At 43.2% G+C, this 17,003-nt stretch overlaps 4 protein-coding genes and 1 non-coding gene across 6 annotated transcripts; 2 read left to right on the top strand and 3 right to left on the bottom strand.

The window, feature by feature from the left end:
• Window positions 1-61: 61 nt before the first annotated feature.
• Sec22 (vesicle-trafficking protein SEC22) lies at window positions 62-2,319 on the top strand. Its single transcript, XM_033471761.2, has 5 exons — window positions 62-587; window positions 777-886; window positions 960-1,120; window positions 1,206-1,352; window positions 1,431-2,319. Exons 1-5 carry the CDS (start codon window positions 513-515, stop codon window positions 1,577-1,579), a joined length of 642 nt encoding a protein of 213 aa, XP_033327652.1. The 5' UTR covers window positions 62-512; the 3' UTR covers window positions 1,580-2,319.
• On the bottom strand, window positions 2,195-3,917 carry LOC117221087 (box C/D snoRNA protein 1). Its single transcript, XM_033471749.2, has 7 exons — window positions 3,822-3,917; window positions 3,539-3,720; window positions 3,368-3,459; window positions 3,124-3,302; window positions 2,855-3,052; window positions 2,657-2,781; window positions 2,195-2,583 (listed from the first exon to the last, which is right to left on the bottom strand). Exons 1-7 carry the CDS (start codon window positions 3,878-3,880, stop codon window positions 2,348-2,350), a joined length of 1,071 nt encoding a protein of 356 aa, XP_033327640.2. The 5' UTR covers window positions 3,881-3,917; the 3' UTR covers window positions 2,195-2,347.
• A 235-nt stretch (window positions 3,918-4,152) lies between these two features.
• On the bottom strand, window positions 4,153-6,823 carry LOC117221077 (zinc finger CCCH-type with G patch domain-containing protein). Of its 2 annotated transcripts, none has more exons than XM_033471728.2 (9): window positions 6,549-6,823; window positions 6,251-6,463; window positions 6,012-6,095; window positions 5,801-5,944; window positions 5,497-5,639; window positions 5,230-5,408; window positions 4,897-5,166; window positions 4,637-4,816; window positions 4,153-4,571 (listed from the first exon to the last, which is right to left on the bottom strand). In XM_033471728.2, the coding sequence occupies exons 1-9, from the start codon at window positions 6,597-6,599 to the stop codon at window positions 4,261-4,263; spliced, it is 1,575 nt and encodes a 524-aa protein (XP_033327619.2). In that variant the 5' UTR covers window positions 6,600-6,823; the 3' UTR covers window positions 4,153-4,260. The 2 variants fall into 2 exon arrangements, with proteins under 2 accessions (XP_033327619.2, XP_033327628.2); XM_033471737.2 differs by having other exon boundaries at window positions 4,153-4,559; window positions 6,549-6,821.
• Window positions 6,824-7,372: 549 nt separating this feature from the next.
• TRNAM-CAU (transfer RNA methionine (anticodon CAU)) lies at window positions 7,373-7,445 on the top strand. Its single transcript has one exon. It is a non-coding gene; the product is annotated as a tRNA-Met (tRNA).
• A 5,103-nt stretch (window positions 7,446-12,548) lies between these two features.
• Window positions 12,549-15,340, bottom strand: LOC117220619 (homeobox protein GBX-1). Its single transcript, XM_033470786.2, has 3 exons — window positions 14,723-15,340; window positions 13,593-13,923; window positions 12,549-13,519 (listed from the first exon to the last, which is right to left on the bottom strand). Exons 1-3 carry the CDS (start codon window positions 14,790-14,792, stop codon window positions 13,249-13,251), a joined length of 672 nt encoding a protein of 223 aa, XP_033326677.1. The 5' UTR covers window positions 14,793-15,340; the 3' UTR covers window positions 12,549-13,248.
• Window positions 15,341-17,003: the final 1,663 nt, after the last annotated feature.

Below are 17,003 nucleotides of genomic sequence, written 5' to 3'. Positions count from 1 at the left end.
TTCATACGATCCATATGTCGCTAGAATTTAACTAATAGATTATTAATAATATTCTAATGGTTGAAGAAAAGTAATAAGGGAATAGTAGGGATAGAAATGTGAAGTAATGGAGGCCATTGTGACTAGACGATAAAGAGTGTTTTCTGCAACTTCGTAGCTATATTGCTTATTTTTACTGATCTTGTCGCAAATATATGTATATATGTATATATATTTATCGTATTTATAGCACATTCAAACGACAATGCAAAGATTTGCTGTTATTTGTAAAATTTTTACTTATTGGGAAAAATGTGAAAACTGAAAGGAAATCGTTCCATGACCGAGCCAAGCTTCGAAAACTTCACACCGGCTGACGTGGTACCTGAAGAGTGGAGTGGACGTTTGACGAATCGGCCACACTGTAGCCAGTTCCGCGTAAATGGATTTCAAGTGGTAAAGTTTCGTTGTACGAAGTTTTTCAACGGGTTTTCCAACATTTATTCTTGCAAGTTCACTTGATTTTCGAGAAAATGGTGTTGTTAACAATGATTGCAAGAATAGCAGATGGTTTGCCATTAGCGGCGACCATGCAAGAAGACGAACAGGTTAGAAATCTGTTATGATGAAACGTCAAGTTTTTTCTTCCGTCGAATTTAGCAAACTTTTCCGAATAACATTTCCCATTAATTTGCACATAATCGAATGCAATGACGTCTCGTTATATCGGAAATGTGTTATCGTTATACATTATGGAACTTTACCAGATGTTAACAAGTATTCTTAATTATTTACAGAGTGGTAGAAGCATCTTAGATTATCAGAATCAGGCGAAGATGTTATTTAGAAAATTAGGGCCTCAGTCTCCAGCTAGGTGTACTATAGAAACAGGTCCATATCTATTCCAGTAAGTTTGTATTATAATTCCAATGCATTTAATTATTTACCTTCAATGTGATATTAACTTTTTAAATTTACAGTTATCTGATCGAAAATGAAGTATGTTATTTGGTGTTATGTGAGAAGAACTACAGTAAACGTGTAGCATACAGTTACCTTGAAGATATTGCACAAGAATTTCATTCTTTATATGGTAGACGTGTCAACACAGTTACCAGGCCTTATAGTTTTATTGAATTTAGTATGTAGTTTATTATATATTTTAAGTATAATTTTTTATAGGATATAGTAAATCATTAGCATGTTGAATATATTCTTCTTTTCAGATACTTATATTCAGAAAGCGAAAAAAGTCTTCTTGGATGGTAGGTCAAGAAGAAACATGAATGCACTAAATACACAGTTACAGGATGTGCAAAGAATTATGGTCCAAAATATAGATGATGTTTTACAAAGGGGTACTGTTCTTTCAGGTAAGAATGCAATCTACATTCTAAAATAATTAGCTTCATTTCCAAAAGCACTATATTGACTTAGAATTTATCTTTCAGAACTAGATACAAAAACACAAAATTTGTCAATGTTATCGCAAAAATACAAAAAAGACGCGACTCATTTAAACAGTAAATCAATGTATGTGAAGGCTGTAGCTGGATTGGTTGCATTCATAGTCTTCCTGTTATATTTCTTCGTACTTTAGTTCGAATTAATTGACCAGTTTGACATCACTGTGCAAAGACCATGGAAGTTTCTAATTATCCTTGTTTTCTTTCAAGATTAGCGGTTCCATTATATTTTCCAATAAGTGTATGTTACATTTAATTTTTGACATCAAACGAAATTGAAACAATGTACATAAGTTCTATTTAGAAAGAAATTCATTGCGATGAATACGATAGCATTGATGCCGATTTCAAGACATTCTATCATATATATATATACTATATATTGCCATGCAATAAATATATAGTAGGTAACTGTTTACACGAGTAGTGTCATGTACAACCATCATTTTTTCAATTAATATGAAAACAATACTAATAATTTTGTAAAAATAAAAGACAATATGTACAGCCGTATTTATATTAAATGAAACTTCGCTATCATTTTCAAACAGTGAAAAAAAGCCTCACTTACACCTGTTTGAGGTTGTATTAGTTATATTATATATATTTTTATATGGGGTGGCATAAGTTATAAACTTATAAATGATTTTTTTGTAAGTAAAGAGAATATATTAAATTATATTTAGTCTTATGGCTTTAGTATTGTCTACTTTTTCGGAGAGGGCACCATTAAGAACGTATTACAAATATTTTATGTCATCCAATTGTATCGGTCTATTGAGGTATCATATTTACAGTAAAAAAATTGAATTTATACTAAATGTACAATATGTTTTCTTGTTTAAACCAAGAAAAATAAAAATCTTACCATCTATATCTTTTTCTATTGGTACGCGAAAATCCTATTGCTCCATTTTTACAAGTTCGTCATAATTGGGAATGTTAAAAGATTTTCTATTTGTTACACCAATTTTTCTATCACTGTTACCTGACTCTTCCTCGGAATCCGAACATTCATAATTGAAGAAGTAATTCACAGTTGAATTTTTTGTGTTTTTCTTTATTTGTTTATTCGTTCTTTTCCTTGATATATATCCATTACTACTTTTACTTATTGAATCATCCATGAATTCGTCGTCTGAAATATTATTTGATTTAGCATTTAATAAATTAATAACAATGTCCAATGTAACAATAAACAAATAACCTACCAGTATCAATAATTTCATATATATCAGAGTGATCTTTTAAAATCACGTATATTGTTGGAAATTCTATTATAGTTTTATTTTCCAAGTTTTTCTGTAATGATAGAGTAACATCCAATTCGTGAAACCTGATGAATAATAATTTGCAATTAAAGATTTTGTATTATATTTATTTAAGTAAGATGATTTAAATGTTCTTACTTTGAATCTGATTTTATTACCCTTTCTGCTTTTAAAAGAACTTTTAATCCAGGTAAACCAACTGCTTGATAAAACTGTAATCTATCAGTTAGACACTTTCTCAGATTTAATTCAGCTATATCATTGGTGTCTTCGAATGATTTCATAGGATCTAAAATATCCTCTATTATTTTGGATAGCCTCGTATTTTCTAAAGCCCTGTAATTGGTATAATTCGGTATCTCAAATTAATGTAGAACATAATATACTCAATATTTCTATTGCTTTACCTTCCTGTTACCACTTTTGTATGGTCTGCTTGTGCAAAAATCCATTCTATTCTCCAATATAATTCATTGGTTTTCCAATTTAAATATGTCGTATTATTTTTATGCCTACTGAAATGTTGTGGCATAAATTGTAAATTAACTTTTCTTTTAAATGCAGCTGTTTTGAGCTTACACAAATGCTGCAAAGATAAGGTTTATGTAATACACGTTTAGTTCTTATGTTACTAATAAAAACTAAACTCACCACTGGCAAATTAATTTGTCGAGTACACCTTTTAAGTGGATCCTTTTTTAGCTGCTCAACTGATCTACCAACTTCTTCAAGAAGTCTATAGTCTAGAAATTGGCAAACATTCAGTTTAAATGTCATTCATCTATGTCTTAGATATAGATACTGCTATAAAATTTAATTTACCGCTTAGAACATCCAAGTCCGTAAACAACTTTAAAGGTATAAATTTCGTTTTATCTCTGATGCCATCACACTCCAATTCTTTTTTGTGAATGTTTACACATTGTATACAACAAGTTCTAACCTCACACTTGGGGCACGTGTATTTCGCTTTAGTTGCACCGCATACTTCGCAATTTTCTATCCTATAAACAACGTTAATTTAGATTTCAGATAGCGTTGCGAACTTACCAATGAATTCATATTTTTGATCAAATAAATGTAGTAATTATTAATGTTATCATACTTTTCACTGGTGGTCGCCATATTTGGCCATACTAATTCTGGATCATTAGAACAGAACATATGTGCAATGTACAATTCGGTACCATAGATAAAAGTATGACAAGAGTCGATACTCCAAGCAGAAATTGAGCATTACAAATATTTAATGGTCAGTTGTTTTACCAACATTAGATATATTAGTTTCCTATTTTATAAACTACCTAAATATTGATTTAATCAGCTATCGACACTCTTTTTATTGTCTTTACTTATGTAATATTTTACTAATGAATTTCTTTTCGTTAATAGATGAGAAGAACAATAAGGACTCCGCGTATTAATGTTACAAATGGTTTCCAATTTTAAGATTTATTTTTCATGCTTCTGTATGTACATATTTGTGGGTATTTCATGTGTATTTCCATTTCCTTTAGAAACATAGAATTGTAAATTCAATGACATCAAAATATGGACAATTTAGCTCTACTCTTCCGTTGGTTTTGTTCAGCAGTAATATTCTTTTCCGACGCCCTTAGATCTACAAGTTCTTTTTGTTTTTCATTATATTTCATTGCAATAGCATTGTATTGAATGCTTCCTTTCGCGTGCCTTCCTAAGGATTCCTTCAACTTTGACGACTCTCTCTCCACCCTTAAAATATTTTCCCCGATTTGTAGACTTGCTACATTTAACTGTCGATTCGATTCCGTTTTAAGATCATTTTTACTTTTTGTGTTACTCGTTTGGGTTTCATTTTTCGCTGCGAAAAAATCTGCATGTTCATTAAAGCACGAGCACTAGATGCAGAACCATAAAAACAAAATGTTTTGTACGTACGTTTATCACCTAACGTAATATTTATAAAATTAAACACATTTTTTTCATCCCTTTGTTTTTCTCTTTGGTACTGCCTCTCCCTTTGTTGTTCTAACTTTTGTTGCTGCTTGCGCATTCTACGTTCAACGGAAAACAAACTTTTGTCTCCTTCTGCGTTTGCCCGTAATTCCATACAGTGATCTAAAAATGTATACGTTTACAGTGATATATGTATATTCGAAGCTATCACCACCGGAATACAGAATATATTGAATTCATACCTAAGGATTTACCAGCTGGCAATACTGTCGTTTCGACTGGTTTTATTCGACCATCGGAATTTTTTCCCAATCCAGTACCCACCACGTACCCCATTTGAGCCATTATTTTGCTGCCTATACCACGAGTATGTTTTTCCCAATTACCAATGGGTGCAGTACTATCCATCGAGAGAAGGGACTGGTGAATTACTTCTTCTTTGGAATACTCTGGAGTATCGTTTTCGCTATCCGAATCATCAGATGTATCCGACATTTCTAAGTCGGCGTCAACTGTAGTAATAGACAACGTGAAAGAAACTATAGTACAATGGAATTTACACATGCAATACTAACCGAGGGGTAATATATCTTGTATGAAAGCTTCGGTTATGTTTCCGCTTGCTTCGAACTTAATCCTAAAAAGTTCTTCGTCTTTGTCTGGCATTTTCAGAATAACACCCCTGTGCCACAGTTTATTCTTCTGTTTTGCTAGTACCCTACTACCCATTTTTAGACTTTGATATTCGGGTTCCCTATCAATAGAACCACACTTACATATATATGTGTACATAACTTGACAACCGGCGTTTATACTTCGGTTACTAAATCCTGATTGATTACCTATATTCTTGTATGCTAGACAATAACACTAATTCACCATGAGAGAATCTGCATTCTTCGTCGGAAAACTTACACTTCCCATCAAAATAGTAAGGGCACGGGAGCATTTCTTTGTGCGTCGGATTTAGGAAGAATACCCTGACCTGAACAACAGTTATATTGTCTTAAGCATGCAAACTTGTGCAGGTTAATGTTGGACAATTAAAATCATTGAAGTTTCTAAGGGATTCACTTTAAAAGATACATTTGAGTTAATGCTATGAAATATTAGAATTACAGTACTGTTAATATTCAATTTCCTTACCTTTATTTCTTGCATACTTTTTACTTCCATTGTATTGTTGATCCAGTAAACTGAGCATATCATAGCATTATGATAACCAACTCCTCCCCAACTGCTACCATAGGGGGCTCTACATTTCATGCCTTCCAGCTGCTTCAACTCTTCCTACAACATTAACTTGCACCGTATAATTGTGTCATTGCTGAGCCTTATAGAATACTTGCATACTGACTTCTATATTGTTACTGGAAGCTCCAGCAGCTTGTTCATTCTGCTTATTATTCTCAGAATCGTCTGAGACTTTTTCCAGTTCTGCCTATTGAATTAACAAAAATAAAGCATAAGTAATAAATATATAAAATAATAAATGCAAAATTTCAGATGGTTGAATTAAGTTGTTCATTATGTATATGTATGTATGTATATATATTTATACACATATATATATGTATAATTAATGTGGGGAATTACCTTGAATAAAGCATATTCCTTTGCAAGTGGATCGTCGTCGTCGTCGCTTAAAATTTCTGTGGAAGAATCATTCTCATTGTCCCCAGATTCGATGCTTTGCAGGCTCTCTTTCGCTAAGTTAATTAGCTCTTCTATGTCGGACTTTAAGCTCAACAAATTCTCTCTATCGGGACCCTCGGCCGTCGACGACAAGGTAGCTTGAACTTGTGCCAGCTGACAAATGTTTAATTTAATATACACAAATAAACCGAGGAGACCGTCCCTAAGATTAATCTTGGTGAATAAGGATGATGCGTACCTGTTCTTCGTACTGCGTGATTGCTTCCTTCAGACTTTCCACGTCTGTCATGATATTCCTGTGTTGACGACGCTAATGGGAATTGATTCATAAGTTCCCACGAAACAGGGATTTCCGCGTTGAACGCGTTTCACAGTTTACATTTATACTATATTTCCCGTTTTGCTTAACGATCGGAGTTATACATATACGTATCTGTCATGTACATACACTGTGTACGGTACACGGAAGCACAGAACCATACAGAACCAACGCCGAGGATGAAGTCCGCACTTCAACAACCGAATGGCGCCTTTATCGATGGAGTGATGGCGCGCGCATCGCGTACGATTTAAGTTATATCATAATTTAAATTTATTGATTTTTGTTATTGTTCTCGCAGTCAGTTTAATCGACTATGTTATAAATATTGACTAAATCTTAAGAATTATTGAAATTTTCTGTCAATTTAGCGAACATTTATAATCGTTTATTACAAATTATATAATTATTACGCACTTGGATCATAAATAACATTGAATCGCGCTTATAACTTACGACGAGTGTTTATTTTATATAAATCCAACGGTAAAGAAAAATTGATATTAACCAGAACAATACATGCGAACAATACATCTGTCCATAATGTGGCGACATCTTTAGTGTAGTTTTATATTTCGTGGAGAAACTGTACATTAACGAAACGTATATCCTACATCTGTGGCACAATCGTTGTACGTATATAATTTTCGAAATAGTTTGTAAAAATAATTTCACATTATATGCATACATTGGTCTTTAATATACTCTGATTGAAATACTTACATAGACAAATTGTAAACATAGCCTCGGTAGCGCAGTAGGCAGCGCGTAAGTCTCATAATCTTAAGGTCGTGAGTTCGATCCTCACCCGGGGCAATTTCTTTTTGAAATTTGAAGACATATTCGCCCTTATCTTTCTTATCGCAATCTTGATAGGAACGCTCATTTAATTACACATAGCAATTTCACGTTTAGAAGAAACGTATCTGTTTTTGAGCTCTAATCGTTGGAACGCCCGTGAGCAGGCAACCACGATTACAGACGCCCCAGAAAGTACCAGGCTATTAGGAGTTACGATTTAAAATTAAAAATGCGATCCTGATATTTTTGTTGTTACAATTTCGATGGTAAAGGCCATTTAGTAACATCCAGCAATTACGCATTTAAAAGGAACGGATCTATATTCAGGCAGCGTTCGTCGGAACGCCCGTGAGAAGGCAACCGCGAATACAGTGCGGAGAAAAATGCCAGCCCGCCAGGGGCGGGAAGACAGGAGTCTGTTTTCACGAACAGGAAAAGAGAACAGGAGACAATTATGCAAATGTAACACTCGCTGGAAGGGACTCGAAGTATCTTGGAATTGAAACGTGGAAGTTAAAACGAGTTGTGAATTGTTTGCTGCCCTTTAGCGATACCGCAATTTGCAAGCAAACAGCCCATTAAGCCGGAAGCTCTGCCTTTCCAGGATGGATAGGTGTTGCGACCCTTTCCGCGGCGAATAAATCCACGGGAAAGGTGTCGTGCACGTCCACGATATTTAAACAGCTCGTGCTCAACGAGGGAAAACAATGGAGAGACACAGAGACGAGGAGATCCGGCTGGAAAAAGAGAAAGAACCGGCTGTTTTCGGTTGCGGTTCTCCCGACACGTTGTTCCGTACCAAACGACGATGTTTTCCTTTAATTCGGCGACACCTCTGATTGAACTCTATCCATAAAACATGCCTGCGATCGTTTGTCGAATGGCGCACGAGGGGCCTTTCATTGCGATGAATGTATTCATCAACGTGGAACAAGAATTTCGTATTTTTCGGATTGCAAAATAATTGAGGGTGGTGGCAAGTTTAAGTGGAAGTCTACGAGTAGCGGAGACGATTTCACTGGATAAAGGATGTTTCTATGATGAATAACAGTGTCGGTCGCGGATGGAATCGTCGGCGGATAGTCTGGGAATGTAAACGAACCTCTCCGCGGTTTCTGAGTCCGCTCGCGCTTATCGTATTTTCAGGGTGATTATACGTCCGTGGATGTCGGAGATTCGTGGCAGAAAACGAGAGAGAGAGAGAGAGAGAGAGAGAGAGAGAGAAAGAGAGAAAACGTAGAAGAGAGACAGACGAAGACAGAGAAGAAAGGGGGAGAAGCTCCGATTTTTCGCGGGTTATTTTATGCAGCCGCTATTGCATCCGTTACGTATAAATGCAGAGACGCGGCCCGGTTCGCAGGTGCACAGCAGGCTCGTTGCAAGCGCGGTTGATTCCGCGTTGATTCAGGCTGTATTCAGTGCATCGAGCCCCGCGAATGAAAAGGCGTTCCGCTTTCTGAATATATTCCAATTAAAAAGTCGGAGCTTCGTTACACTCGGCCCAACCCTCGCCGCGCCCTGCACCTTGCACCCTCCACCCTCGTCGCTGTCTGTCTCTCTTTCCCTATCCCGTCACTCCTCTCTCTCTCTCTCTCTCTCTCTCTCTTTCTCTCTCTGTCTCCCTCCCTGTTCGCCCTCCCATCCCGCGATTTCGTCTTTTCCCTCCATGTACACACACACACAGGTACATTCAGCTACCCTTCCTCTTCCTTTCACTTCTGCTTTTTACCTTCCACCAACGGAACCGCGATCCCTTTTCGCGTACCGCCGTGCAGTCAGCCATCGTTCGCTCCCTCTCCCACCCCCTTCTCCAGTTTCTCCAGCAATTACTCCGCCGCTTTTTTTTCCCTCAAGAATTAGAATTATGCCCGTGTCCGTCTTCCTCCTCGTCCATTCGCTGCCTCCCTCGTCCTTCGATCTTTCAGCCCCAGAAATCCTCTCCGATCCTTTCGAACAAGGTATCTCTGAAATGGACTACTGTTATGGCAAGGGCAAAGTTTTCTCAAGCAATTGCCAGTGGCAGAATAGAGTAGATACGCTTACGATTTTACCAAGGACCATGCTGAAGAGCCTTGGACACCTACTTGGCCGTCTAGGACCGACGTTGTCCCGAAAAGTTGCCGCGAATCCTTCGGGGAACGTCTCTCCTGTCAATGATTTCAATGATCGACTGCAGCTCTTAACGCAAGAACAACATTTCCTGAAGCAATCGCGAGAACCACAAGCTGTCGAATAGAAATGGCGCTAGAACCAGATTTTGCAGAGCAATTTACTTTGCCAGGCGTTTGGCGAATCTCTCGTTATCAGGTACACAACGATTTCGAAGGATACGGACGCGCGCGCGCGGGGCACCCCGTCAAGTGTTTAACGACGCCGCTCTCGGAGGGTAACAGAGGGAGAGACGCCGAAGAGGGATAAGAAGGCGCGTGTCCAAGTGCCAACACGACTTACGCACGTATGCACGCGCGCACACGATCCATTCCCTCGACGACAATGCGCACGTGGCCGAGTACACGCGACAAGCCACTCGTGTGTCCCAGGATATCTCGTTCGAGTTCTTGACTCTTCGACGAGTGGATCCAGCAGGGTACATCGATCCGCGGGACACGATCGGGGGCGGTACAGTCATTGACGGATAAAATGCGGCCGTTTACATGATCAAAGCGTTCGGGAGAGGGAGAGAGAGAGAGAGAGAGAGAGAGAGAGAGAGAGAGAGAGAGAGAGAGGGGGAGAAGGAGAAGACGAAAGTGTCCTACCTTGTGCTGCAATGGTAGAAAGCGTTGATCTTGGCCAACGACTCTTCAAGATACTATAGATCGGAAGACGCGTGCTGCTTTTTGCTGTCCATTGAAGCACTCTACAACACTATCGATACCATACGGTGCAAAAATTGCAACGATCCAACTTTAATGTCATATTCTAATATGGTTCATCTTCATGACACATTTCTAAATGGCACGATTTACTTGGATTATCCGCGTGTAAGAATCGATCAAAATTGTTCCACCATTTTCGAACGAAGTAGATCACTGTCCGATTATCGTATCACTTAAAAATTTGTAGGAATTTACGTCGGTTGACACGATAATAACGCGGGCATGCAGCGAATACAGTGTTAACGTAAACAATAATAACTAGGTAACATTTGGCTTAAACGAAGATTCGGTCAAGAGTGACGAGCCGACTCTTGCCCTCGCGGGATCATTCTTTTTCTACGATCCCCACCACTCCAGGATCGTTGGTATTTTCCCTGAACGACTTCCCAAGAAAAACACGGCTTCGCTTGCAGCCCTTATCTTTCGCCGCCATAACTGCAACCCATCCGTTGCGCTATCGGCGCTGAGTTTCGAGAATCTCGCTCTGTCGCTCTTCCTCGTTGCTCGACCATCCTTGCTCCAGGATCACTTGAAATTCCAGGGTCGAGGGAGAAAGTTTTTCCCTTTGTATCCATTTTCTGTGTTGTTTCTTAGAGATTCATCTTCATACGTTTCATCAATTGTACCGACGGTTCACGAACGAGAATGGCAAAGTTCTTCGTGAGATCTGAGGTAAAATCTTTCTGTTCGCACAAAACGATTGTACTGTTGATGATCGTGGGAACACCGATAAAGAATCTGCTTTTTGCAACAGCTCCATTTTCCTACATAAGTAGGAAAATAATCTCGAAATATCGTAAGTATTTGACAATAGCGAACGTGGGGCAGGAATGGCCGGCTCAAGAACGCGTTAAAACACGAAATTAGAAGCAAGTGAGAACGAGGACGGGCACAATGCTCGTGGAATTATTACGAATATTACGCGATTCATTATGCCGAAGTAATTACGCGTGAGGGAAGCCCGCTCGTTTCCTCCGCGAGGGAAAGCGAAATAATGGCGAGTCGAGCGAGGGTCGCAAGAATTTTTCTTGGATTTCACGCTCGGCAACGCGCATCTGTCCTTTTTTGTTATCATCGTTCGAGGAACGAGTGTCTCCTGCATTATTTCATCCTGAATGAGATAGAAAGGGGTGTCACCCCGGTGTTCGGTTTCATTCTTCGTCTCGCGACGCGAGTATTCCACGTCGGTCCCGTAATAATACGTTTCTTCGAAAAAAGCTCGGTCTTTTTCTTACCGACAAGTCGCGGTGATTTGCGACAAGTGGCGTTAAAGAACGAGCTGGATTCGGAATCGATCATTCGTTTTTTATGAGGTGAAAACGAAGCTCGGGCCGATCGTGTATCGCGAGTATTTTGAGAGAGAGTCAAAGAGAGATCTCGTCGGCTGGAAAAGCCGATGATGCTGAAGCCGATTCGTGAGACACTCGTCCGGATCGAATATTTTTCAGAGAAACTCAATTTCCCGTGGCTGATGCCTTCTCTCCTCGAGACCCTATTCTCTCCACCTCGTATCGGCGAGCCAGCCAAAGGAAAGTGATTAACGGTGTCGTTATCCAGAGATTGTTTCCGCGTGTCTCGCGTAATGTCGTCTAATCATCCGTGTAACGAGATCGTACACTTCTCTCTTCCGCTGCTCCTCCTCTTCGCCGGGTATCTATCTTGTTCTGTCTCGCCGTTCTTCCTCGTTCAATTAACGAGAAGAGAGAGAGAGAGAGAGAGAAAGAGAGGGAAATCGTTCCTGGCGAAAAAGTCATCCGCGACAATCAGAATCGTTTCTCCATGGATATCGGCCGAACTCTGCTCCTCCGCTCTCTCTCTGCTCGCCTCTCGTTCCATCTCCACGTGTTTCTCTTTCCCGTCGATTCCGTTCAATTAAATCCGCCAGCCAATTCCAGCCACGAGTGGCATCGGCACTCGACTTGTATCGGTTTCAGCCAATTACTTCCTGCCGGGGCTCGCGGATCGCTGTTTCTGGCCACGTGCCCATTGTCACGCGTGAATTCGCATACTCGGCCCGCACTCGTTACTATCGTTGTCCGGCCGGACCGAAAATCCTCTTCTTCTTTCGTGTTGCCTCTATTCTACTCGATCGGTTGGCGCTGCATTAAAATGATTTTAGTCTACTTCGTTAAAAGAAAAAGAAAAATGGCACGCAAACATCCTCCGAGACTGGGGTTGCCGATCTCATTTTGACTTTGTTCTGCTATTGGAAGGATTCTTTGCGGTAATCAAACAAACGCTGTTTGTCTCTGCTCGATAATAATTTATTTATCTACAAGAATTGTTTCGGTTTGACGCGGAAGGTCGCCGACTAGCCGGAGAAGATGATTATCAGCGGTGAGCGTGAATCAACTAGATCCTCTAAACGAAAATCTGTTCCTGACCTTATTCTCCAGATTACGGTTACCTAAGACTCTATTACACAGCTACGAACATCTCTCAATCTCTCCCTCTCTCTCTCTTCCTTTCTCTCTCTCTCTCTCTCTCTCTCTCTCTCTCTCAACCTCAATCTCTCTCTCGCTACCAGCTCAGCTAGACTGCGCGTTATTAACCATCTCGTTCCGGTACGTCCGTCCCCTTTGGAATTGGGAACAAACAGAGCTACGACTACCCAGTAGTACTCAGGCGAACCTTTTAATTACATATGTACACTGTCTCGCATGCAGCAAACAAACACGTGCGATGTGGATCACCGAGAATCCGTCTTACGTTCCCGACGCAACCGTTGTCTTTACGCGCACTACACCATTGTACGACGAGCGGCCGGAAACGGCCCCTTTGCACCGGAACCGGAAGAATGCGTCGAGCGTTAACGAGGCGATTCTCGCGATGAGTTCGGTGCAAAGATCCATGCACCGACGACCCGCGATATCCAAGAATGACCGTCGAGGTTCCGGAAACGTTTCCCGGCGAGAACGATCCTGGAGCCGTTGGCGCGCGGGTTAAAGGGGGCATCCGTGGACGTAGGTGACATTTCTGAAGAGAGCCGCCGCCGTCGACAGGAACGCGGCTGTCGATGCGGAAGAAGGTGCCGGAGGCGGCGGTGGCGGAGGCGGATGGCTCTGCGTCTGTGTCTGAGCATTGTACGGTGGACAATAGGCGTCTATGCTGCCATGGTGAAGGCCCACGCCGCGGACCAGCAGCTCCTTCTCCACCGTCGCTTGATGTCGGAGCTGCTCCAATCGCAGTTGGTTCTGTCGCTTCCACTTGGTCCTACAAGCAAACCAATTTCGATTAGATTCGTCCCAGTTGCAGAGATCGGCAGGCAAAGGGACAGGAGAATGACCTTCTATTCTGGTACCAGGTCTTCACTTGCGTCTCCGACAGCGACAAAGCGTCGGCGACGTCGCTGCGGTCCGCCACGCTCAGATACTTCTGACAACGGAACTTCCGCTCCAGGTAGGCCAGCTGAGCGTGGGTGAACGCTGTTCGCCTTCTTCTGGGCTTCCTCCCGCTGGGAGGACTGGTGGTCGTTCCGCAGTTCTTGCCGGAAGTAGCTGCCGCTGGCGACGGCGACAACGCCGGCGGAGGACTCTCCAGACGAGTACAGGGACTGCTGCCAGGGTCTATCGTGTCCTCCGAGTCCGAGTGCACGGCAGAATCGTCCTCCGAGTCACCTGTGCATCAAGGTCAATAAATTTTAGCCGAATAGAACCATCGTTCGGTCTCCAAAGGTTTTACCGACAGATTTTGCTGTAAACTTTTGCTTATCGAAGCGCTAGGCCTTTACAACAACGACACTTTTAAACGAGAATGCTATTTCACGCGTGCAGAGCGATCTAAAGCAACGAGACTTCGACGCCACAGCAACGCGCGAGAAAATCCAATTTCGCAGAGGGGGTCGATCAGTCGATTCTCCCGTCAAAGTCGATTATCCGAACAATGCGAACGTGTGTACGTCGCGGATCACAATCGTCCCTGGTCGATGGTAAACGGTCTCAATTATGGGAACGCTTGTCCCGGAGGCCGAGCGGCCAATAAAGGCTACCGGGCTCAGCGAGAGACGATAATCGCGCGACGATAGCTCGAGACCTAACGAGACCTAACGAATCCTTCCGCAGCTCGGGCCATCTGTAGAATCGTCGTTAATGGGGCAGCACCCCGTCAACATCGTCTACGCGCCCCCGGGGTTGCAATCGTGGCCAAAGATAATAGAAGCGCGCCGCGGGGCACCCCGTAACGAGGATCCTAGCTGGCGGCCACGCGACGGCTTCCAATCAAACTTCCTCCATTCTCATTGGAATCGACGTTCGTGATCCGTCGACGGAAAACAGTCCCTGCCTTTCAAAGTATCGAACTATCCGCGTTCAATGAAACTTCGGTAAAGATAAACGACACCGGAGCGGAGAATCGTCCGAAACTATCCGCGTTTAACAAAAATTCGCGTAAGAAGACTTGGCACCACGTGAGACTTACCGTGCACCCTCTCGGACAGGACGTCCCCCAAGAGGTCCCGTATGAGGAACGACTTGTGCTCCTGCATCATGGTACTCCTTGGTCGCGGAAGAATCCAACGAACGAACAACCGGGAACGAGAGAGAGAGGTTCGCTCAGTGAAGAGAATTCGCGCGGACCGATCGAGCGGACGATGTCAGTCGGCGCGGGAACACCTTGTCAGCGAACGCGAGTATCATGCTAACGTGCGGACGCGCGGCGTCGTTCTGCGTCGTCGAGGACCGCGGAGGATGACCGGATGTGGCTGTTCGACCCTGGCACTCTCGTCCTCGTCGTCGACGTCCTCCTCCGTCGCGACGGGCGCACGTTGCCGAGCTGGAGCTGATGCTGGAGGTGGAAGCGTTGCCACGCGAGTCGGGCCGGGGGGTTGCAGTCCTCCCTCTCGTCGCCCCGCTCCAATTAATCCGCCCGTTTATTTTGAACGGGCTGCCTAATGCCCGCGCGAATTCGCAGCCATTTTGGGGGTGGAAACGCTGCCACCACGCCATCCCTACCTACGCGCCGTGACCGTTCATTCATTGGTCGCGTTAACACGGCAACGTAGGGGTGGAGAGCAGGCTGGCACGGTCCCGATTGGTCGCTGAGAACCGGCCTGCGCAAAAGGGGCAGTGTCTTACTACTTCGTGGCTGAAAGTCGCTGCCGAGGGAGACACCGAGGCAAGATATTTCGGTGCACGCTCCGAGAGGCGCACAGCCTGCGGAAAGCAACGAGCTTCGGGATTGCGGTGGCTGTTGGGGATGCCGAGGGGGTGGGGAGAGAGTCGAGGCTGCAACGGGGAAGTCATTGGCGAGCGATTACCGCGAAACGAGAGGAACAAATTGGATGTGAAACGTTTCTCCGGGTATAGTCGCTGGCCGCAATATCGAGATTGTTCTCTCCCGCTCGGAACCACCCCCGCTCAGAGTGGGTGGCTTTAACGGCTCGCGGATTCTCCTCGGTTCTCAGCGCCCGTTTTCCGGTCTGTTTTTCCACGGCGCGGCGAATTAGGCGCGCGAAATGTCGTGCACGCCCCGAATGCCACCGCGGACGCGATTTTTTCGGTCGCAGGCCGACTGCGACCCGATGCTCGTTTCGTCTATTTTTTACCGGGCTTTTTTTCAGCTTTTCGGAGGAGTAGGATGCGCGGATTTGAAAGAGCCCCGGCCAGACTCTAACGAAGTCAATTTGCGGGCGGGTTGCGTCGGGAAAGTGGTGCGGGGGCGAGCACCGCGAGCGAGTATTTGCATAAATACGGTCCTCGCAATTTGCCGAGCCCTCGCCGAGAGCCCGCGAGCGGCCCGTCATCTTCCGCGCGGCTAGTATGTGAGCGTAAATATGCATGACGCATGGAAACCACCAATCCTCGACACCGCCGCCTCCATCCCCCTTTTCAACCCGTTTTCTCCGTTCCCGGGTCTCGCGAGAGCGCCCCGTTAGTCTATTCACCTCGTCGCTACTTATCTTCCGGGAGCATTCGCGCGACTCTATGGCCCCCTTTGCCCCCGCATCCCGTGCATGCGCTGCGCTGCCTTCAATACCTAAACATTTCCCGTTCCATGAAAATCATCCGCGCCGAGGCGATCCGGAACGGTGATGGATCCGCGGTACAGTTCGCCGACCTCGCAGCTTCTTTTCCCGAGCGTTGCTTAATTAACGGGCGCCTGAAATCATTCGTCGATCCTTTTTAAAGCTGCGCGACCAATCGACCCCCATTGTCCTCCAAGGACGCACCGCAATTCTACCGGCAACCAATGCTTAAAGCTTGAAGCATTGTCCCGCAACGACTGCAACGTCCGCGATTCCTCGAATAGCTGACACGCTATGGCACCGGTTACTTTGCCTTTACCATCACCGAAATTCATTGCGTCGTTGCATACGAATGCTTCGAGCTTACTTCAAAGGCTTAATTTTCGCATAACGGCACGTGGATCCATTTGGACGCAAAGTTACAAATGTTACATCTACATTGTAATTTTACAAGCAGTCAGATCCAATTCGATAGCTGTGTATATTAGATCAGATAAAAAGACCAACGCTGATTTAAAATTACAGCACAAAGATATGAATGGATCTCTATAGCTAAGGCTATCATAAAATCGTCAAATGCATTCGTCATGCGAAGATTAATTCATGCAAGGGTTGACAAAGTCGCGCAATTAAAAATAAAAGTCTGCCGAATCGCGGAGTCGTTGTAATCTGAGAATTCATGGGCACGACCGAACCAGGGATAACAAAGGCGTGTTTGGGTAAATGCAACAAGGG

This window comes from Megalopta genalis, chromosome 1, assembly GCF_051020955.1.
Source record: "Megalopta genalis isolate 19385.01 chromosome 1, iyMegGena1_principal, whole genome shotgun sequence".
Classification (NCBI taxonomy): Eukaryota; Metazoa; Arthropoda; class Insecta; order Hymenoptera; family Halictidae; genus Megalopta; species Megalopta genalis.
This window is presented reverse-complemented; position numbering and strand designations above follow the sequence as displayed.